Here is a 24,601-nt window from a genome sequence, read left to right as displayed (position 1 = left end):
ACAGACGACGGGGGAATACTCTCACTCAAGCCAGATAGCAAAAAGATGAAGGTGAGAAAAATTGCTATGGCAAGTCCAGTTTTTTCACCACTTGAAGCAGGCATACAAAAACAGAAGCAGTTGATGAAGGATAAGATCACTATCGGCAGAATTATTGTTAAACATTTCCTGTGCCATCTTCTTGTTAATTCAATAGTATAAAATATTTGGGTAAAATTGTGACCTTCAAACAGAAGAACAGATTTTGTCACTTTCGTGCCACTCAGTTCCCATTCTCCATTCGGTTGGTACATGTCGGTATTGATGGCGTATGTCAATGGATCTAAAGACTGTTTAGAATCATTCAGATACCATTTCTCTAAAACAATTTGACACGTTTGGATATCGAAAGGATAATACGTAATGTCAAAGGTGCAGCTCGTTTCGGTATTCCCTCCTGGCCACCATATCAGATTTCCATCAGCTGATAGCCAAATTTCCTCACCACTTCCGTCTCTTAGAACTTTATTATCCCCTATAGCGTTACCAATAATTAAATCCGGAGACCAAACACTCTTTAGGGGAATGATCAACTTTTCTATGCCTCGATAGTGATCAGAGTTCCATTGCAACATCCTATTTCTCCACAAAATATTCCAGAACATATTACAGCGGAGTACTTGGGAAGTAACGTCAAACGAGTGTATTCCAGCTAAGTAAAGGTCTACTCTTACCTCTACGATTTCCGATAAGTTCATTACAGGGCGAAGATGTGCGTCCTCAAAAACTGGTTCCAGGTCTTGGTACAAACGCTTGTATTCATCAAGAGTATTTGCGTATCCTAAAGAAAGAATCTGTACAAGAATGATTAAGCAAGCTAACATCTTGATATGGAATCGTCAGTACAATACTTCTGAGATACGATGAAGTATTTCCAGCTCAGTGTGTGTCCGATCCAAGTGCTTTCACGAGTGTCTAGAGCAGTCGGTAATTTGAATGATCGTCGTTCATTGTTAATATCATATTTACATACCAACTCCCAAGTGACATGCTGAATACTCAGGGAACGTTAGTCACACTAGCGTTCTCATTAAGTACGGGTATCGCATCGATTTGAAGTGATATAGATTTTGTCCTGATTCTAGCAATTCATTCAATTATCTTTATTACCCCAAGTACGGAATCAATCGTCCTGATCAATTTGATGTCTTACTTAACAGTTAAAAGCAATCTAATGATTAGATAAAAGCAGTAAGTAGTCAATGAGAAATGTCATTATCATGAATTGGTCAGCAAATACATACTAAACGAGCCAGCGATCATATTGTAATTTTAATAATTTAAACATATATAAGCATTTAATGGTTTCAACACACTGCGCTCTGTACATTGTCATATGACCATGATGACCGTTCTGAATGTGCCGTTTTCTGCATAACGTTTTCTTCAATGTTTAACAATATATGATTGCTTTCTTCTAATGCGAGATACACTTAACCAAGAAAAATGCAAACCTGCGTCGCGAAGCAAATTGGATAAAGTTAGAAGAAATTGCATCTTTACTGTAAATTAATGAGTTTTCGTTAGCAATGCATAATGGCCACACAGTGGCATCTAATGACATCGTTTAATGTTAATGGGAATATGTGGTATATATTATACAATTATCGACCTAGTTTCAGGTGGATACGGTGAGTTATCAACCCGAGTAAGTGATATATCCTGAGGCCGGAGGCCGAGTGTTATATCATTTTCGAGGGTTGATAACTCATCGTATCCACCTGAAAATAGGTCGATAACTGTTTTTATTATAATGACATTTACAAGATATTAACCTGACTCTCAAAAAGACTTTACTACAATAAAGAGGATGATATTTGCAAATGTTCTTTTTACAAATGTAGTTTATCAATTACATGTTGTATATGGTAAATATCCAAATGCCTCTTGTTAATGTCTCAGACTGGATGAACCGGATTATTTTATCGCTGTCTATCGTTCTTGATTAATTTGTTCATTATCAATTGAAGTTTGCAGTTGATGACCGTTGATCTTACGACTCGACGTTAAAAGTGATTATGAAGTCACATCTTAAGGGTGTTTCCCTCGATCTATTTTTGACACAGGTTACTGGACTCGTGAGAGGCATCTGGACCGAGTCCAGTAACCTCGCGTGCTTTTCGCCGCCGATTTCGGGGTTTATATCGCAGTTGATGAATACTTCTAAGAAACGTATCGGCTAATCAAAATACAGTAAAAACACCAGTCATTTATAAATAAAATCAACTACACAAGCCAAGAGTATTCAGTATGATACTCTCCCTTTACAGAACTCACGTCAAAGTTGAAATTCCGGCACTGTGCCACCTGCTTGATGACCACATTTGTGCCTCTTCTATGTACGGAATAAGCAACCAATAAATAGAGAAAATGGCAGTTCCTTTTGCAAAACGTCGTATGCAGCTGATAAAAAATACCAAAGATAAGCATACGTGTATTTGTAAGTTATTTATTCGCACATCAATTTTGATGCCTCAGAGGCCAATTTTATCAAGAGATGAGGTATATCTTTGCATAATTTGTTTAACTACACTACAGAAGTTTTGCTCTATGGACATTTTTCTCTCTCTATATATATATGTAATACTGTGTCAATGTCTATTACTCGGCCGTTCATATAACATTACCCAATTTCAGAAAAAAAGTATAACAATCTAATTAAAATTAGACTTGCAATTCCGCGTTACGCTCCAATACAAGATCTAACGATGCCCCGTTCGAGGTCACCTTAGAATGACCTCTCGCCTGGAATCGGAATATTTCGGGACGTACTATTATCCGTTTACACTTCCGAATGAATCAACCACACCGAAGATTCCGTAGGCGACACGCTGATTGGCTAACCATAGGGGTCATGCTGAGGTGACCCCGAATGGGGCATCGTTAGATCTTATATTGGAGCGTAACGTGAGTGGAGCGGAATTACAACTCTAATTTTAATTAGATTGAAAAGTATAATTATTAACATGTGTCTCTCGGCGTAGGTTGGTCAAATAATTTGCGAGAGTCGATCAACGCCGAAAAAACAAAAGTTCTACACACATACTAACATGGCGGCGAGAGACATACATTTTCTCAGAGGATGGCATATAGATGTACACTAACATACCGTTAAGTTTGTTTTCTTCCTAGCTTTTATTCTTGTGAAGTTGAAGCGTTGTCATGCAGTGGTGTTTGAGATACCCATGCGCCCTGGCGTGTCTATCGAACTACATCACATTGTCCGACCAGTTGAAATCTGATTGTTTTCCGTTGTTTCTGGAGACATTTATACCGCATAATATATATTGTATCATATACCAAATTAAACATAAATTATCTGGCTGTCGATTGAGAATCTTCCCATTGTCACATCTTATACAGTTTGTTAATAATCATACTTTTTTCTGAAATTGGGTAGTGTTATATGACCGGCCAAGTTATATACCTTGACACAGTATTACATATATATATAGAGAGAATAATATCCATAGAGCCAAACGCCTGTGGTTATACTTTGTGAAACAGAAACTACGCATTATGCATTTAGTTTTTCTATCTATTTAGAAAGAAACGTATCTAATTACTTCATGTAACAGACCTAAAACATTTAATAATTGACGAAATGGTAATTAGACATTTGTAGAAGCTATTGATGACGGAAATGGTGTGCCTCAATGGTCACTGACATCACTTCTGTTCAGTGTTGTTGGCATATAGAAAACGGTTTGTCATTGGTCGGCTGAACCTAGCAGCATCCAATCAGAATTTGAATAAGGAACTTCTCTTTAGACATGAGATCCGCCAAGGGTTTCAGGTAGAGCATCGTACTGAATATCTTTGTCTAGCGAAGTTGATGTATGATAGGTTCAGTGGTTTCTTCCTAAAACGTAATTTTAAGGAAATATCAATATTCTTTGTGACGCACTCAGTTTCCGTGGTGAAACATCATCGTGTACATTATTTCATTTTTTCGGTGTAAAACAGGGTACACAGGGTCTCTAGCTGATACTCGATACAACTTTTAATATCCAATCATTTGTATGTCAAATTACATGACTTTTCCGCGATTTGCACGGAAAAGGTGGTCGAATATTAACATGCAAACGATAAATCAATTTTCGTTACAATCATTATAACACTCACAATCAAACGAATAAACATAATTTATTGTCTTTTGTTCTGTTTTATTAGCATATCAATGTTGACTACCTAAATTACATTTACAACAAAATGTTCCATAAATTGAAATACTAAAGGAAATGTCTTATTCAAAAATGGTGTGTTCAAATCCTTTTTGGAAGAAAAGTTTCTTTAGGTAGCAAAATTATTAAGTTTCGGATTTGTAACTTTCTTCTTTATTAGAACATAATTGAGTCCTGCTACGCTTACTTATAACCAATAAAAATCTAATTAATATTCATGACATTTTGTGGCGTCCTCCCCTGCAGCGCTTATTAATCATCAATGGAAATCTAATGAATATTCATGATAAATAATGGAGACCTGCTGCGCTTATTGATCATCAATAAAAATCTAATGAATTTATTACCAATAATAGCCTAATGGATATTGATGACATATAATGGAGCTCTGCTTATTTATCTTCAATAAAGATCTAATGGTATTTCTACTGATATAACATTTGATATTCCCCTTTCTAGGCAAACAAAATATGGAACAGTGATATCATAACGATTACAGAACAAATCACTTGTAAAACAAAAACACGGTCGTTTTGACCATTAAGAATAACATTTTTGTCTATAACAATATGATAACACCTTAATGCTTTGTCATCGGATGGTTATAATAGTGTCCATAGCTGAGTCATTCACAATGTGCACGATTGAAATTCTTTCATCATAAATTCTATGTTTTCATATGACTGAACAAAAAATCATTTGTGGTGCCGCGATGGCCGAGTTCTTAAGTTGTCCCCACATTACTACAAGCCCTTCACTGCTGGTTGCTAGTTGGAATCCCTTGTGGGGCAGTTGTAAGGTACTGGCCGCTGGGCAATGGTTTTCTCCGGGTTTCCTCTACAATCTATACCTGACACGTCCTTAAATCATCACGGTTGTCAATAGGACGTTACTAAGATCATTCTATCGAGACTAACAATCCACAACAACAAGTACAGGAAAAGGTTGAGTAAAAGGTAAAAGCATCGCCAACAGTGCATTGCATGATACATGACATTGTCGATGTTAAGGCAAACGCATGCATCGATGAACAAGAGGCCAAGTAAATGTACCATTTGATTATTAATCAACATATAGTAGAATTTAACAGATGTATAAAATAGATAAAATTCAAAACACCAAATAGGCTAAAGACGCCCAACTTAAACAAACAATAAAGATATTAGGTATTTAGCTTTCATAGTTATTTACCAGAAGTTCTTTAATGGCCTATTTGACTCCTGTGACCGGAAATGAGGGTTGAGGTCATTTATTTGTAAAAACATGGTAGACCAATTTTTCGGGACAATATATCAAAATTTGTACATCTTTCAAGTATTTGCGTTTACCATTTATGGTTACACAAAGATGAAAAGCAAAAATACAAATGTATGCATGTTACTCGAAATTGAAGCAGCGTATGCCGAGGATCACAGATGACCATGTCCTCGATGAAAAGGAATACATCCACGAGAGGTAACAAATCAACTCGTTGTTACAAAACAAAGATTGTACCCATTTCAACGATTCGCAGGTAATATAAACAGGGCTATCAACTCAAGGGAATTGAGAACGATAAATATTTTAAACAACATTTTGTCCATTCGTTCAGCTATGTCCTGGCATATATTTCCTTCCTCAAATACATAATTCTGATTCTGTACATCCCCAACCGCACATAGGTTCTGTACAAATCCAGCCTCAGGACTCTGGCCTTTAGATGTATCAATTAAATCACCTCTCCCGAGAGTTCTTTTCATGCATGGATAATTCTTAGGTATATCTTCCAATCTTATATCACTAATCAATGATTCCGTGTTGCTAATGCCATTGTGTTTCATAACAGTACTGCCCGAAGGATTAATACAAACACTCTTTGCCTTTGACATGCAGAACATATGACGCAGCAGAGATTTCCACCATGAGACGTTCGTGGTACTTTGGGTATAATATACAGACATTGTCAGTATTGTAAGAACCACACATAATCCACTTAAAGTCAGCTGTACATTGATGTACACCTCAAAAACAGACATTGTCACAGACGACGGTGGGATATTGTCACTCAATCCAGATAGCAGAAAGATGAAGGTGAGAAAAATTGATATGGCAAGTCCAGTCTTTTCACCACTTGAAGCAGGCATACAAAAACAGAAGCAGTTGATGAAGGATAAGATCACTATCGGCAATATTATTGTTAAGCATTTCCTGTGCCATCTTCTTGTTAATTCAATGGTATAAAATAGTTGGGTAAAATTGTAACCTTCAAACAGAAGAACAGATTTTGTCACTTCAGTGCGACTCAGTTCCCACTCTCCATTCGGTTGGTACATGTCGGTATTGATGGCGTACGTCAATGGATCTAAAGACTGTTTAGAATCATTCAGATACAATTTTTCTAAAACAATTTGACACGTTTGGATATCGAAAGGATAATACGTTATGTCAAAGGTGCAGTTCGTTTCGGTATTCCCTCCTGGCCACCATATCAGTGTTCCTTCAGCTGATAGCCCGATTTGCTCACTAAGCCCGTCAGCTAATACTTTATTATCCCCTCTAGCGTTACCAATAATTAAATCCGGAGACCAAACACTTGTTAGTGGAATGTTCAAACCATCTAAGCCTCCGTAGTGATCAGGATCCCATTGCAGCATCCTATTTCTCCACATTATAGACCAGTATACGTTACAGCGGAGTACCTGCGTACTGACGTCAAAGGAGTATATTCCAACCAAGTAAAGGTCTACTTTTATTTCTACAACTTAAGATAAATTCATTACAGGGCGCATATGTGCATCTTCAAAAACTGGTTCCAGGTCTTAGTACAAACGCTTGGTATCATCAAGAGTATTTGCGTACCCTAAAGAAAGAATTTGTAGTAGAATGAGTGAGCAAGCTAACATCTTGATATAAAATCGTCAGCACATACTAACTCCGTAACACGATAAAGTAAGTCCAGGTCCGTGCGTATTTGTTCCACGAGAATGTCTAGAACTTTCTGTAAATTGAATGATCGTCTCTCATTGTTAATATCATATTTACATACCAACTCCCAAGCAAGGGTCATGCTGAATATACAGGCAACCTTTGGCACACTAGCATTCTGATTAAAGGATATGTGCAGCCAAAATTTTTTTTTGATATTACGTCAGGATATTGCTTTGGATGAATGAAAAATTAGCGCTATCGGTTGGTTTTGGTCGTGATTTACGGGTAGTGTCGACTACGGTTTAGAGATAATGAGCTAGGTGGTCACGTGGTCTGGTGATGTCAGAGTAGTCCGCGGCTACACAAGGTAAGCCTAGTACTATACATGTATACGTATACGTTAGATCTACGATTTGAGATTTTCGAGTAAATAGTTATTCTAGCTTTATGATGTAGATATTTTCAGTTTCCAAACGTTCCATTTACACCATTTCAAAAATTCAAACAAGCATATATCTAACTTTAGATTAGATAATCAGTCCAATTTGATAGCGATATCAAAATGATGTTCGGATCAGTCTGGACTGAGATTTAGAAAGCATATGATGTAAATATCAGTGTAATAAAAAACAGTATAATGTAACACTATCTTTTTACGAGTAAAATCCCAAAATTTAGCATGAATATATCTAGAATCCGTGTTTTTATTTCAAACTTCTGCTATAACGATGCAAACACGGCACAGTTTTTAAGTAAAAAAAACATGTGGACGGTTATCAGTTATGTGATATTGGAGTAACAGTACCGAACTTATACCGAAAATGATATTTTTATCTATATTGTTGCCTTTGAAACTTTATCCATAACGTTTACTAAAAAGCAGAAATTCATCAATGGTATTTCTGATATATGTTCCTAAATTACTGTTTAAGTGAAGATTTAAATTCATTATTTCAAAATTATACTAAATTCTTAAAATAGTTTATTCATTGTCGACCGTTTTGTATATCATACCGAGATTTAATAGTATGATATATGAACATTTATCGTATAATCCAAAAAGTAACCACATAAAGTGTTCAAATGAAAATTGAAATTACTTGTATACAGGCATTATAAATTGATGTAATATCTTGTACCTTTTTAAAAATATACTAAGTGATATTTAAATAAGTGTATTTAGTGTGATAATGCTGTAACCCTTCTTGTATGACTATACATGTACATTTAGATTCGAAACGGTGAAAATACATGCTTAGAATTTTTACTAATACCTTAGAAATTACGGAAAATTGCTATATGCCACGATTCCGTAATTACAGTACTAGACTGGAATAATTTTTAAGGTTAAACCTTTAGTTGAAATAGTTTTTAGAACCATTTTTGTTTCTGAATAAGTCACCTTCCATTTTTGTTTTACCTGTGTACCACATATATATATATGTGTATGTAATATATATTCCTAGGTATGATCAGGTATATTTTATTTCCATTTGTTTTTACATCTTCGTTTTAAAAATAGAGGTGACAATAAAAATCCTAGAGCATAGATGTACGGGGTTTCCATAATTCAATTAACGGATGTCCTAACCTGATTGACAGTAAGACAATAGCAAATACCCGATATAGTCCACCGTATAGCAAATTGCCCGCGGCCAGGTAATTACAGGTGAGTTCGATGAATGGCATTGTGTACAGGTAAACAAAATCCTGGCCCAGGTATTTCATAACCATCAAACCAAAGGCATGGCTAATTATATATCTATAACATTGGTGTATCTACTCGTATATCGATTAAAAATTGAAAGCGACCGCACGGTCTGAAAAAACTAGTTTGTTTTGCTTAATATCTCAATTATTTGATCTTTTATAATATCAAAAGTTAATTCGTTCTACCACATGTTGAAACGTTTTACGGTATTGCAATAAATGTATCTCGATTTATTCGGTTAGCACCACACAACACAATGTTTGTAATGATCACTCATCGGTGTGTACGTATGTCAAGCATTATATCCTTGATGCTTTAATCAAGGATTTCTTAAATTGTTACGTAAAATTTCATTTTACAGTCACAAACTTTGCAATTCACAATGTATCAAAGATACAGACTACAGGAAAATATTGTCTAAGTAAAGCTTATTTGTTGCTGAACTCCTCGACAAAAATTCTGAAAGTTTTATTTCTATGTGGATTTTCTTTCATAATTACACGAAGATACCTGCTATTAGAGCATAAATTAGAGTCTTGAAACATCGAATTTCACTCTTTTAATTATTTATATTCGAGCCGAAGTTATTGTACGATTAACTTCACTCAAAAGTAATCATAAAACAATCTTTGATCGGCTTTTCCTGTGACCGTCGATATAAGTGATAGCACATCAGTTATAGTACAGCCATAAGCCACGGACTATTATGACGTCACACGGTTTAGGGCTAGAAAATATGCATAATCGGGTGGTCAGAAAATTTGACCACGATAACAGCGGTTTACAGGTTATTCCGGTCGCGCGCGGCACGGAGAGGTTTCTACACGGTCTAATAAAGCCATTTCCAGCATAAACTGAAATTATGATTTTTGACTGCCCAAATTCTTTAAGTACGTGTATCGATGTAAAAAGGTATAGATTTTGTTTTGCTCCTAGTAATTCAGTCATTTATCTTTGTTATCCCGAGTACGGAGTCAATCGTTCTATTGGATGTACTACTTAAAAGAATAAGCTATCTAATGATTAGACGAACCCATTAAATAATCAATAAGGCCATGAATGGTGATTTTATTTCACCTGGTAGAAGAAAATGGGAGTATCTATTTGATGAAATTGAATTAAATTGGGACAAAATATATAACAATCCTTTCAAGATAACTAACAACACAAAGCTACAATGGTTTCAATACAGGGTAGTTCAAAATATTTTAACAACAAACTCATTTTTATATAAAGTAGGATTAGTTAATAATCCAATATGTAATCTATAATCTTGAAAATGAGAATATTGTTCATATTTTATGGGAATGCAGGGAGACTCAGAGATTTTTGCAAACTATAGAGACACTTTTAAATGCTTTGTATATCCCATTTCAATATAATAAGCCAAGTTTTCATTTTGGTATGTGTCTGAATGATAGACCTTCTCCAACAAATAGACTAGATAATGAAATTTTAATCATAGTAAAATTTTACATATATAAACCAAGATGTCTACATAAAGCTTTAAATCCACATGCACTTATTAATTGTATCTATGAGCATTATACTTCTCAAATACATATTGCTTGCAGCAATGGTGAAACTGCACATCAGAAATGTAAAAATAAATGGAGGAAATGGGGAAAACTCATGAAATTATAAGCACATGGATTTCCTGTATATATTTTTGTATGAATATATACTTATACCGGTATATATTATTGCGTAATTGTAATATATAAGGGCAGGCATAGTCATAAGCTTGATTATTATTGATCTTCTTATTCTATTTTATCGAAGTATTCTTCAAATTCTAACACATACGTCTTAACAATTCCAAGCAAAACTCACGTTCACCGAGCATAAATGCCACATTAATGGAAAAATATCAAAGGGTTATTTTTTGTCTCTAGCCCAGTCTCTTTCTCGTTTATCTCTGTTCTCTTCCTCTCTTTCTCAATCTATTGTTTACTACTTTATTTCTCTTTTCCTTTTCGTGTTTTTTCTAATGTGTATGTATGGGTGTAAAGATGAGTATGTAAGTGAGGACTTTTCTTGTTTGTGAGAAAAATAGAATATATGTATGTGCGAGTAGGTCCGTGTATGTGGTGTAAGTGGTATGAATGCTGTGTGGTGCCTTTATTTATACCAACAGCTCAATTATGTTTAGTTAATTAATCATAATCATTAATATTACTAAGGAAGATTTGAAAGGACTTATGATAATGACGAGTGATTATGAAAATGAGAATGAGTTATATATGAAGATGCTGATGAATGATAATGATGATATGAATGATTAGGATTATGAATGATAAGTATGATGAATGATAATGATGATGAGATGATAATAAAGATGATGAGGATGATGATGAATGATTACAGCATTGATGATGGGTGGCCATGATGATGAGGATGAGTGATGTAAATGATAAATTACGGTAAAAGATATGAGTAAATGTAAATGATGAAAGGATTTGATTGGTGAAAGTGATAATGAATGGCTATGACTTATGAGAATGATATTTTGAGTATGTTGATGAGGATCAATTATGACTGATTAGGATGAACTTTTAAATGTGAATGAAAATCTGGTGAGAATGATAATGATGATAAGAAATAATGAGCATGATTAGAAGGAATATCATTATGATAAGCTATATGATTTAAAAATAATTAATTAAACTGTTTTTTCTGTATATATTACTGCTGTTGGAAAAAATAAAACAATTACAAAAAAATTATCAATAAGGACTGCCATTATCATGATTTGGTCAGTAAATACATACAAAAAGTATCAGCGATCATATTGAAATTACATTTGTTTAAAACATAGTCGTAAACCATTTGAACATATTCAATGTTTTACGGCTTCATCATTGCCAATTTTCGTAAGCGATTTACTGTGCCTACTAGAACAAGTAAGCAGTTTATGTTATTAACGAAATTAACTCGCTCCAAAAAATTAGTTTTAAAGTATTTCATAATAGGAGATTTCAGAAAAGATGGCGTGACGTCACAGAAAGTTTACATCCGGGTCCTCAAAGGTACAAACACAGTATGGCGACTAATAAAAACAATAACAGATACGTACATCGCTGCTACACAATCGATACTTTGACAAAAGTATACACATTCATACTTGCAAATTCCGATTTTAAAATTGTTTCTTATTGTTTCAGAGGTTACAGACATTTATATTTTTGTATTTACAATTGTTTATTGCTGAATATATTAATTTGTGTAGATAGAGTGTTGAAGCCAGCTTGCCAAGCGGTGTCGGGCCGTCACAGTACCCGTTTTTTCTTCACAGGTAGAAATCCTTGTTGGGAAAAGTCATGAATAGATCATTGATTTTATTGTGTAACGTTTCTGTTATACATGAAAAACTTGTTCACAATACTATTAAATATAACGAAATGTGAACCACATTGCCAGACCACGGCCGCTCGTGCATGGAGCCTTCGCTGGTAGATCACCTCAGGACACAGCCCATAGTTGGGAATTTAATAATATAAATACGTAATTACCAACACATATCTCAATAAGTACTTGTAAAAGATATATATTTCGTTCTTTTCCGTGTATATCTTCCTTTAAAGGAATGCTATAAACCACTGTGTTACACTTATATGCAGATCTTCGCAATGTACATGTTTACGTAAACGTATGGCTGCCGAGATCTCGAAAATTAAAATGGTGAAATCGTTCAGTTTTAATCAAGGATTTATACGTCCTTGGTTTTAATGCTGTAGAGTTTATTTTTTAATGTCAGTCGCTTTTATTCCATGGACTGCTAGTGAAGTCTCAAATTGAAGTGATATTACTTTAAAATAATTTGAATGCATGTTAGATAGACTACATTTAGATTTATGAATACAGATCGTAATACTGTAAATGCCGACCAGGACACATTGCGCACGGCTTCGAAAATCCTAAAATACTAAAAGTTTGTTTAAAAATACGATAAAAAGTAACTATAAACTGACTCATTTGTATGTCATGAGCTAAAATCCAAAATTTCTGACGAACAAATTATCTAGAATACGTAATTTTGTGACTCTAAAAAAGGGCGAAATTCGAGATCTCGGCAGTACTGTACGTAATGGCTGCCGTGCGCTTGGGGTGATCTACGAAAGCAAACTTTAATTTGGTGACAATCACACATCTTAAGGTGTTTTACAAAGTAAGACTAAGAAAACAGTGATCGCTTATTAAAATTTCAGTACTATATTTGCGGAACTTGGAATTTAATTTGTAATTTCAAGCTGATATTTGCAATATCCTTTTGAAATTAAGATAAAGTAACAATTCTCGGATGGTCGTACTATTTATTACAATAAAATGTAAACAAAAATCGAAGCGGCTGTGTTCCCACCATGTTAATGTGTACAGATATACAGAGTTGTACCTTTGAGCGCCCGGATGTACCTTTGTGTGACGTCATCGCCATCTTTTCTGAAATCTCCTATACAAAACACCTATTTCTATATCAAAAGCCTTAATTTGATTTCATATCTTAACGTTAACATATTTTCTATCTTGAAATTAAAATTAAATGTTTATGAAGCCATTATAATCTATGGGGATTGTCTTTATTTCAGAAAATACCAAAAATAAAAAGTTTCTGAAATTTCGTATTTTAAAGCTATAAACTAGTGTTTATCTTAATTTTATGATGCTCTGACAATACAAATTTAATGCAGAAAACTTTAAAATGCGCTGCAATTAACAAACAACTCTCTAAGGTGTCGAGACAAAAAAAAGTAATAATATTGTTCTACTGACAACAGTTCATTCATTCATCTCTATACATTTTGCGGATGAAACAGCCATTTTGTAATATAATTGATTGGTTTAGAAAAAACCCACCAAATTTAGAAATAACGAATCTCGACACTGTGGGGAAAGCAGAGAAGACAGTAACCAGATGTAAAGGAAGAGTAAGCGTTTTCTGCTACACAGACCACAGTCGCCAAATGTAGGTCAAATCAGGGCATCCCAAATTGCGGAAGTGCTTTAAAGCATTCCAATCATCAGTTAATACACCTGACCTCATATCACATAGGGACACGGCGTATTTCTAAATGTGATGATGGCGTCGACTGCAAAACTTTACCTAGTCTTCATCAAACTTCAATTATCGTAAACCTTACACAGGCAAACACTCGACTATGAGGTAGTGTCAGTGATTAGAGTATCAAATACAAATAAAACATCAAAATATTAATAAATTCAATGTACGGTGACATGAGATTAATGCTAGCTACGATTAACACGTCGAGTTCGATGTTTAAATATCAAAATGCAAAAGCAGTAAATCAATTTTCGTTATAGTCAATTCTTCACTCACAATTAAACAAGCAAACATGATTAATCGTCTGCTGTACCGTGTTTTATCGACATTTCAATCTTGGCTTCCTAAATTATATTTATAACAAAATGTTCGACAAAATAAAACATACAAAGAAATATTCTATAAAAAAATAATGTGTTCAAATCTTGCCATGAAGATTAATTTCATTACACAGTATAACTATTATTGGATTGGAGCTCGGTCGCGGTTATTTATCTTCAATAAAGGTCCTATGAATTTTCATGATTTTTTTAAAACGAGCATTTTATTCTTTAATGTCTACCAATCATTAATAAGAATACACTATGGAATGGTTTTTCATCGAGTAGTTACAAAACGAGATAAAATTCCCATAGTTGATGCATTTATCATGTGCATCATGTGCACGCTTTCAATTTTCTTCTTTATTCTCAACACTAACAAATTGAGATCTACCACAGAGTTACAGGAAAGGTTTGATTATAAGTGTTTCTGAATACCATCACCAATATCCAGCACAAACAGTTATATAAATGTGTTGCCTTTAAGCCTTACCTCGATTAAAATGTCAATTTTATCTTTTCTACTTACATGTAATATCAAATTCCAAACCACTTTTTTCAAGGTCACCGGATATTGTGGCATAATTATATATCAATTATCACAGATGACTATATCCTAAATTAAAGGGAATACATCCATGAGATATATAAAACCAATTCGTTTGAGAGACTTAATAAGGATAGCAACGATAATAATAAACAAGGACATAATTTGCGGGACATAAACCCGAAAAAATGAACGCTTTTCAACGATTTGCAAGTAATGTAGAGATGGCAATCAATTCAAGGAAATTGAAAACGAGATATATCACGAATAATACTTTGTCCATTCTTTCCGCTGTCACCTTCCACACACTTCCATCATCAACGATATTATTCCGGTGCTGTCCGCACCCGATCACACGCGAATCCTTTACAATTTCAGCCTCAGTATGTTGTCCATCAAATGTATCAATGACGTCACCATTCCCGATAGCTCCGTTTGTAATACCATTTTGTTTCAAAACTCGATCGTCTGAGGGATTGATGAACACATTCTTTGCTGTTAGTGTGCCGAACAAATAACGAAAAAGAGATTTCCACCAAGCGATGTTCGTGGTACTTTGGGTATAATATACAGACATTATCAGTATTGTAAGAACCACACATAATCCACTTAAAGTCAGCTGTACATTGATGTACACCTCAAAAACAGACATTGTCACAGACGACGGTGGGATATTGTCACTCAATCCAGATAGCAGAAAGATGAAGGTGAGAAAAATTGATATGGCAAGTCCAGTCTTTTCACCACTTGAAGCCGGCATACAAAAACAGAAGCAGTTGGTGAAAGATAAAGATGACTATGGGCAGAACTATTGTTAAACATTTCCTGTGCCATCTTCTTGTTAATTCAATAGTATAAAATTAGTTGGGTAAAATTGTTTGACCCTTCAAACAGAAGAACAGATTTTGTCACTTTAGTGCCGCTCAGTTCCCACTCTTCCATTCGGTTGGCTACATGTCGGTATTGATGGTGTTACGTCAATGGATCTAAAGACTGTTTAGAATCATTCAGATACCATTTCTCTAAAACAATTTGACAACGTTTGGATATCGAAAGGATAATACGTTATGTCAATGGTGCAGCTCGTTTCGGTATTCCCTCCTGGCCACCATATCAGTGTTCCATCAGCTGATAGCCCGATTTGCTCACTAAGCCCGTCAGCTAATACTTTATTATCCCCTCTCTAGCGATTACCAATAATTAAATCCGGAGACCAAAAACACTTTTTAGTGGAATGTTCAAATCATCTAAGCCACCGTAGTGATCAGGATCCCATTGCAGCATCGTATTTCTCCATATTATAGACCAGTATACGTTACAGCGGAGTACCTGCGTACTGACGTCAAAGGAGTATATTCCAACCAAGTAAAGGTCTACTTTTATTTCTACAACTTTCAGATAAAATTCATTACAGGGCGCAGATGTGCATCTTCAAAAAACTGGTTCCAGGTCTTGGTACAAACGCTTGGTATTATCAAGAGTATTTGCGTACCCTAAAGAAAGAATTTGTAGTAGAATGAGTAAGCAAGTTAACATCTTGATATAAAATCGTCAGCACAATACTAACTCCGTAACACGATAAAGTAAGTCCAGGTCCGTGCGTATTTGTTCCACGTGCTATCACGAATGTCTAGAACTGTCTGTAAATTGAATGATCGTCTCTCATTGTTAATATCATATTTACATACCAACTCCCAAGTGTCATGCTGAATATACAGGCAACCTTTGGCACAATAGCATTCTGATTAAATACGTGTATCGATGTAAAAAGGTATAGATTTTGTTCTGCTCCTAGTAATTCAGTCATTTATCTTTGTTATCCCGAGTACGGAGTCAATCGTTGTATTGGATGTACTAATTAAAAGAATAAGCTATCTACTGATTAGACGAACCCATTAAATAATCAATAAGGACTGTCATTATCATGATTTGGTCGGTAAATACATACAAAAAGTATCAGCGAACATATTGAAATTACATTTGTTTAAAACATAGTCGTAAACCATTTGAACATATTCAATGTTTTATTGCTTCATCATTGCCAACTTTAGCAAACGATTTACTATCGCTACTACTAGAACAAGTAAGCAGATTATGTTATTCACGAAATTAACTCGCCCCCCCCCCAAAAAAAAAAATAGTTTTAAAGTATTTCTTAATAAAATTTCCACCAAGCGATGTTCGTGGTACTTTGGGTATAATATACAGACATTATCAGTATTGTAAGAACCATAAATAAATCACTTAAAGTCAGCTGTACATTGATGTACACCTCAAAAACAGACATTGTCACAGACGACGGTGGAATATTGTCACTCAATCCAGATAGCAGAAAGATGAAGGTGAGAAAAATTGATATGGCAAGTCAGTCTTTTCACCACTTGAAGCCGGCATACAAAAACAGAAAGCAGTTGGTGAAAGATAAGATGACTATGGGCAGAACTATTGTTAAACATTTCCTGTGCCATCTTCTTGTTAATTCAAAAAGTATGAAATAGTTGGGTAAAATTTGACCTTCAAACAGAAGAACTGATTTTGTCACTTTAGTTGCGCTCAGTTCACCACTCTCCATTCGGTTGGTACATGTCGGTATTGATGGTGTACGTCAATGGATCTAAAGACTGTTTAGAATCATTCAGATACCATTTCTCTAAAACAATTTGACACGTTTGGATATCGAAAGGATAATACGTTATGTCAAAGGTGCAGCTCGTTTCGGTATTCCCTCCTGGCCCACCATATCAGTGTTCCATCAGCTGATAGCCCGATTTGCTCACTAAGCCCGTCAGCTAATACTTTATTATCCCCTCTAGCGTTACCAATAATTAAATCCGGAGACCAAACACTTGTTAGTGGAATGTTCAAACCATCTAAGCCTCCGTAGTGATCAGGATCCCATTGCAGCATCCTATTTCTCCACATTATAGACCAGTATACGTTACAGCGAAGTACCTGCGTACTGACGTCAAAAGGAGTATATTCCAACCAAGTAAAGGTCTACTTTTATTTCTACAACTTCAGATAAATTCATTACAGGGCGCAGATGCGCATCTTCAAAAACTGGTTCCAGATCTTGGTACAAACGCTTGGTATTATCAAGAGTATTTGCGTACCCTAAAGAAAGAATTTGTAGTAGAATGAGTAAGCAAGTTAACATCTTGATATAAAAATCGTCAGCACATACTAACTCCGTAACACGATAAAGTAATTCCAGGTCCGTGCGTATTTGTTCCACGAGTTATCACGAATGTCTAGAACTGTCTGTAAATTGAATGATCGTCTCTCATTGTTAATATCATATTTACATACCAACTCCCAAGTGTCATGCTGAATATACAGGCAACCTTTGGCACAATAGCATTCTGATTAAATACGTGTATCGATGTAAAAAGGTATAGATTTTGTTTTGCTCCTAGTAATTCAGTCATTTATCTTTGTTATCCGAGTACGGAGTCAATCGTTCTATTGGATGTACTACTTAAAAGAATAAGCTATCTATTGATTAGACGAACCCATTAAATAATCAATAAGGACTGTCATTATCATGATTTGGGTCTAGTAAATACATACAATAAAGTATCAAGCGAATCATTATGAAAATTAACATTTGTTTTATAAACACTTGTCGTAACTAACCAATTTGAAACATTATTTAATGTTTTATCCGGCTTCATCAGTTGCCAACTTTAGTATTGGCGATTTACTGTGCCTACTAGATACATAGTAAGCAGTTTATGTTTAGCATCAAAGAAATTAACTCCACCCAATAATAAAATTAGTTCTATAAAGTATCTTCATCTATTATACAAAAACTACCACTATTTCTATATCCAATAGCCTTTAATTTGATTTTCCTATCTTTCACGGTTTAACTATAAATTTCTTATCGCTTGGAAAAATTAAAAATTAAATGTTTATTGAAGCAATTATAAATCTATAATCTATGGAAAATTTCTTGGTATTTTAAAGCTATAAACTAGTATTTATCTTACATTTTTATGCTGCTCTGCCAATACAAATTTATTGCAGAAAAACTTTAAAATGCACCCGCAATTAACAAACAACTCTCTAAGGTGTCGAGACAAAAAGTAATACTATTGTTCTACTGACAACTGTTCATTCATTTCCTCTCTATACATTTTGGCGGTTGAAATAGCCATTTTGTAATATAATTGATTGGTTTAGAAAAAAAATACTACCAAATTTAGAAATAACGAATCTGGACACTGTGGGGAAAGCAGAGAAGACAGTAACCCAGATGTAAAGGAAGAGTAAGCGTTTTCTGCTACACAGGACCACAGTCGCCAAATGTAGGTCAAATCAGGGCATCATCCACAAATTGCGGAAAGTGCTTTAAAGCATTCCAATCATCAGTTAATACACCTGACCTCATATCAATAGGGACACGGCGTATTTCTAAATGTGATGATGGCGTCGACTGCAAAAACTTTACCTAGTCTTCATCAAACTTCAATTATCGTAAACCTTACACAGGCAAACACTCGACTATGAGGTAGTGTCAGTGATTAGAGTATCAAATACAAATAAAACATCAAAAATATTAATAAATTCAATGTACGGTGACATGAGATTAATGCTAGCTACGATTAACACGTCGAGTTCGATGTTTAAATATCAAAATGCAAAAAGCAGTAAATCAATTTTCGTTATAGTCAATTTTTCACACACAATTAAACAAGCAAACATAATTAATCGTCTGCTGTTCCGTGTTTTATCGACATTTCAATCTTGGCTTCCTAAATTATATTTATAACAAAATGTTCGACAAAATAAAACATACAAAGAAATATTCTATAAAAAAATAATGTGTTCAAATCTTGCCATGAAGATTAATTTCATTACACAGTATAACTATTATTGGATTGGAGCTCGGTCGCGGTTATTTATCTTCAATAAAGGTCCTATGAATATTCATGGTTTTTTTTTTAAACGAGCATTTTATTCTTTAATGTCTACCAATCATTAATAAGAATACACTATGGAATGGTTTTCCATCGAGTGGTTACAAAACGAGATAAAATTCCCATAGTTGATGCATTTATCATGTGCATCATGTGCACGCTTTCAATTTTCTTCTTTATTCTCAACACTAACAATTTGAGATCTACCACAGAGTTACAGGAAAGGTTTGATTATAAGTGTTTCTGAATACCATCACCAATATCCAGCACAAACAGTTATATAAATGTGTTGTTTAAAGCCTTACCTCGATTAAAATGTCAATTTTATCTTTTCTACTTACATGTAATATCAAATTCCAAACCACTTTTTTCAAGACCGGATGTGGCAATTATATATCAATTATATCCTAAATTAAAGGGAATACATCCATGAGAAAAAAACCAATTCGTTTGAGAGACGGATAGCAACGATAATAATAAACAAGGACATACACGAATGAATACAATTTTGAAAACGAGATCCAATAATACTTTCCATTCTTTCCGCTGTCACCTGCCACACACTTCCATCATCAACGATATTATTCCGGTGCTGTCCGCACCCGATCACACGCGAATCCTTTACAATTTCAGCCTCAGTATGTTGTCCATCAAATGTATCAATGACGTCACCATTCCCGATAGCTCCGTTTGTAATACCATTTTGTTTCAAAACTCGATCGTCTGAGGGATTGATGAACACATTCTTTGCTGTTAGTGTGCCGAACAAATAACGAAAAAGAGATTTCCACCAAGCGATGTTCGTGGTACTTTGGGTATAATATACAGACATTATCAGTATTGTAAGAACCACACAAAATCCACTTAAAGTCAGCTGTACATTGATGTACACCTCAAAAACAGACATTGTCACAGACGACGGTGGGATATTGTCACTCAATCCAGATAGCAGAAAGATGAAGGTGAGAAAAATTGATATGGCAAGTCCAGTCTTTTCACCACTTGAAGCCGGCATACAAAAACAGAAGCAGTTGGTGAAAGATAAGATGACTATGGGCAGAACTATTGTTAAACATTTCCTGTGCCATCTTCTTGTTAATTCAAAAGTATAAAATAGTTGGGTAAAATTGTGACCTTCAAACAGAAGAACTGATTTTGTCACTTTAGTGCCGCTCAGTTCCCACTCTCCATTCGGTTGGTACATGTCGGTATTGATGGTGTACGTCAATGGATCTAAAGACTGTTTAGAATCATTCAGATACCATTTCTCTAAAACAATTTGACACGTTTGGATATCGAAAGGATAATACGTTATGTCAAAGGTGCAGCTCGTTTCGGTATTCCCTCCTGGCCACCATATCAGTGTTCCATCAGCTGATAGCCCGATTTGCTCACTAAGCCCGTCAGTTAATACTTTATTATCCCCTCTAGCGTTACCAATAATTAAATCCGGAGACCAAACACTTTTTAGTGGAATGTTCAAATCATCTAAGCCACCGTAGTGATCAGGATCCCATTGCAGCATCGTATTTCTCCATATTATAGACCAGTATACGTTACAGCGGAGTACCTGCGTACTGACGTCAAAGGAGTATATTCCAACCAAGTAAAGGTCTACTTTTATTTCTACAACTTCAGATAAATTCATTACAGGGCGCAGATGTGCATCTTCAAAAACTGGTTCCAGGTCTTGGTACAAACGTTTGGTATCATCAAGAGTATTTGCGTGCCCTAAAGAAAGAATTTGTAGTAGAATGAGTAAGCAAGTTAACATCTTGATATAAAATCGTCAGCACAATACTAACTCCGTAACACGATAAAGTAAGTCCAGGTCCGTGCGTATTTGTTCCACGTGCTATCACGAATGTCTAGAACTGTCTGTAAATTGAATGATCGTCTCTCATTGTTAATATCATATTTACATACCAACTCCCAAGTGTCATGCTGAATATACAGGGAACGTTTGGCACAATAGCATTCTGATTAAATACGTGTATCGATGTAAAAAGGTATAGATTTTGTTTTGCTCCTAGTAATTCAGTCATTTATCTTTGTTATCCCGAGTACGGAGTCAATCCGTTCTATTGGATGTACTACTTAAAAGAATAAGCTATCTAATGATTAGACGAACCCATTAAATAATCAATAAGGACTGTCATTATCATGATTTGGTCAGTAAATACATACAAAAAGAAATGGGCAGAACTATTGTTAAACATTTCCTGTGCCATCTTCTTGTTAATTCAATAGTATAAAATAGTTGGGTAAAATTGTGACCTTCAAACAGAAGAACTGATTTTGTCACTTTAGTGCCGCTCAGTTCCCACTCTCCATTCGGTTGGTACATGTCGGTATTGATGGTGTACGTCAATGGATCTAAAGACTGTTTAGAATCATTCAGATACCATTTCTCTAAAACAATTTGACACGTTTGGATATCGAAAGGATAATACGTTATGTCAAAGGTGCAGCTCGTTTCGGTATTCCCTCCTGGCCACCATATCAGTGTTCCATCAGCTGATAGCCCGATTTGCTCACTAAGCCCGTCAGCTAATACTTTATTATCCCCTCTAGCGTTACCAATAATTAAATCCGGAGACCAAACACTTTTTAGTGGAATGTTCAAATCATCTAAGCCACCGTAGTGATCAGGATCCCATTGCAGCATCGTATTTCTCCATATTATAGACCAGTATACGTTACAGCGGAGTACCTGCGTACTGACGTCAAAGGAGTATATTCCAACCAAGTAAAGGTCTACTTTTATTTCTACAACTTCAGATAAATTCATTACAGGGCGCAGATGTGCATCTTCAAAAACTGGTTCCAGGTCTTGGTACAAACGCTTGGTATTATCAAGAGTATTTGCGTACCCTAAAGAAAGAATTTGTAGTAGAATGAGTAAGCAAGTTAACATCTTGATATAAAATCGTCAGCACAATACTAACTCCGTAACACGATAAAGTAAGTCCAGGTCCGTGCGTATTTGTTCCACGTGCTATCACGAATGTCTAGAACTGTCTGTAAATTGAATGATCGTCTCTCATTGTTAATATCATATTTACATACCAACTCCCAAGTGTCATGCTGAATATACAGGCAACCTTTGGCACAATACATTCTGATTAAATACGTGTTATCGATGTAAAAAGTAATAGATTTTTGTTATTTCACCATTAATTCACTCATTTAAACTTTGTTAAATCCCGATTAACTTGATTCAATCTGTTCTATAGGGATGTACTACTTAAAAAAGAATAAGCATCTACAGTATTATACAAACCCAATAAATAATCAAATAAGGACTGTCATTAATATCAAGAATTTTTGACGCCGGTCAAACTATCATACAAATAAGTATTCAGCCGATCATAAATGAAATTACATTAGTTTTAACAACATAGTCAGTAAAACATCCTATTTGTAACATATTCAACTGATTGTTATTGCTATCCGAAAACATTGCGCAACCTTGTAAGTCAAACGGATTACTATCGCTACTACTCGCAGAGGACAGAGTAAGGGCAGTGATTTGATGTTATTCACCGAAATTAACATCGCACCACCTAACTCGCCCCCACCCGCAAAAAAAAAAATAGTTATTTTTAAAGTATTTTTTCTTTAATACAGATTTCCACCAAGTCGATGATTCCTTGGTACTGTTGGGTATAATATACAGACATTAATCAGTATTGTAAGAACCATAGAATAATGCCACATATAGAATCATCTTAAGCAATGAATGTACACACTCAAAAAGACCAGACATTAGTCGACAGACGACGGTTGAATATTTTCACTCTATCCAGATATGCAATAAAGATGAAAGTGAGAAACTAAATATAATCAAGTCCAAGTCTATATTCACTCACTTGAAAGCACGTCAATACAAAACAGAAGCGATTTGATGAGAAAGATAATCGGGTATAGCCTAAGGGGGGCTAGAACTAATTCCTTTGGCCTGATCATCTCCTGAATTAGGTAAACTTGTAAAAGATGGTCACAAATAAAAGTTTAGTATTTCCGAAAACCCACTCTCCGAAAGGAACTTACCGTTTTATAAATGTGGCGTCTGTCAAAAATTCTAAAGACTGTTTGAAATCATTCAGGTTCCATTTCTCTAAGACAATCTGGCATGTTTGGATATCGAAAGGCTAATACGTTATCTCAAAAGTGCAGATAGTTTCTATATCCCGACCAGGCCACCAGATCAGTGTTCCATCAGCTGTTAGTTCGATTTGCTCATTTTGCGAATCTGTTAGGGCCTTATCATTCCCTCTAGAATTACCAATGTTTAAATCTGGTGATCAAACACCGTTTAGTGGAATGGTCAAACCTTCCAAACCTCCATAATGATCAGGTTCCCACTGCAACATCTTGTTTCTCCATATTATATTCCAGAAGACGTTACAGTGAAGTACCTGGGTATCGATATCAAAGGCATATATCCCAACTAAATAAAGATCTACAGTTACTTTAACGCTTTCTGATAAGTTCATTACAGGACGCAGGTGAGCGACATCAAAAACTAGTTCCAAGTCTCGGTACAGACGCTTGGTATCATCACGTGTATTTGCATATCCTACAGAAAGAGTGTGTACAAATACCAGTAAGCAAACTAACATTTTGATTAAAAATCGGAAGTACAATTCCAACTTCTGGACACGAAGGACTAAACCCTGCTGTGTGTGGACCCCGGGAGTGTCTAGAGCTGTTTGTAAGCTGAATGATCGTATCATCAGATTTACAAACGAAGCCCCTTTTGCAAGTACAGTACGAGAATTATATTTTTAATTAATATAAAGAGATATATAGATTTTCCTGTTTCTATGAATCTCGTCGATATCTTTATTATCCAATATCCATTTGTTTTCTGGCATTGTCGTATTTGATCTCCTTCTTTATGTTTTAA

At 35.0% G+C, this 24,601-nt stretch overlaps 1 protein-coding gene across 1 annotated transcript in view; it reads right to left on the bottom strand.

Moving 5' to 3' along the window:
* Nucleotides 1–24,065, bottom strand: part of LOC138322216 (uncharacterized) — a 33,225-nt gene extending 9,160 nt beyond the window's left edge. The window contains exons 1-3 of the mRNA XM_069266263.1: nt 24,026–24,065; nt 21,967–22,563; nt 20,221–21,420 (exon numbers count right to left, since the gene is read on the bottom strand). Of these exons, the coding sequence (XP_069122364.1) occupies nt 20,221–21,420; nt 21,967–22,563; nt 24,026–24,065 (1,837 nt within the window). The remainder of the gene's footprint in view (nt 1–20,220; nt 21,421–21,966; nt 22,564–24,025) is intronic.
* Nucleotides 24,066–24,601: the final 536 nt, after the last annotated feature.

This window comes from Argopecten irradians, chromosome 4 (genome assembly GCF_041381155.1).
Source record: "Argopecten irradians isolate NY chromosome 4, Ai_NY, whole genome shotgun sequence".
Lineage (NCBI taxonomy): Eukaryota > Metazoa > Mollusca > Bivalvia > Pectinida > Pectinidae > Argopecten > Argopecten irradians.
Note: the sequence above shows the minus strand (reverse complement) of the source record. Positions and strands in the feature narration are given on the sequence as shown.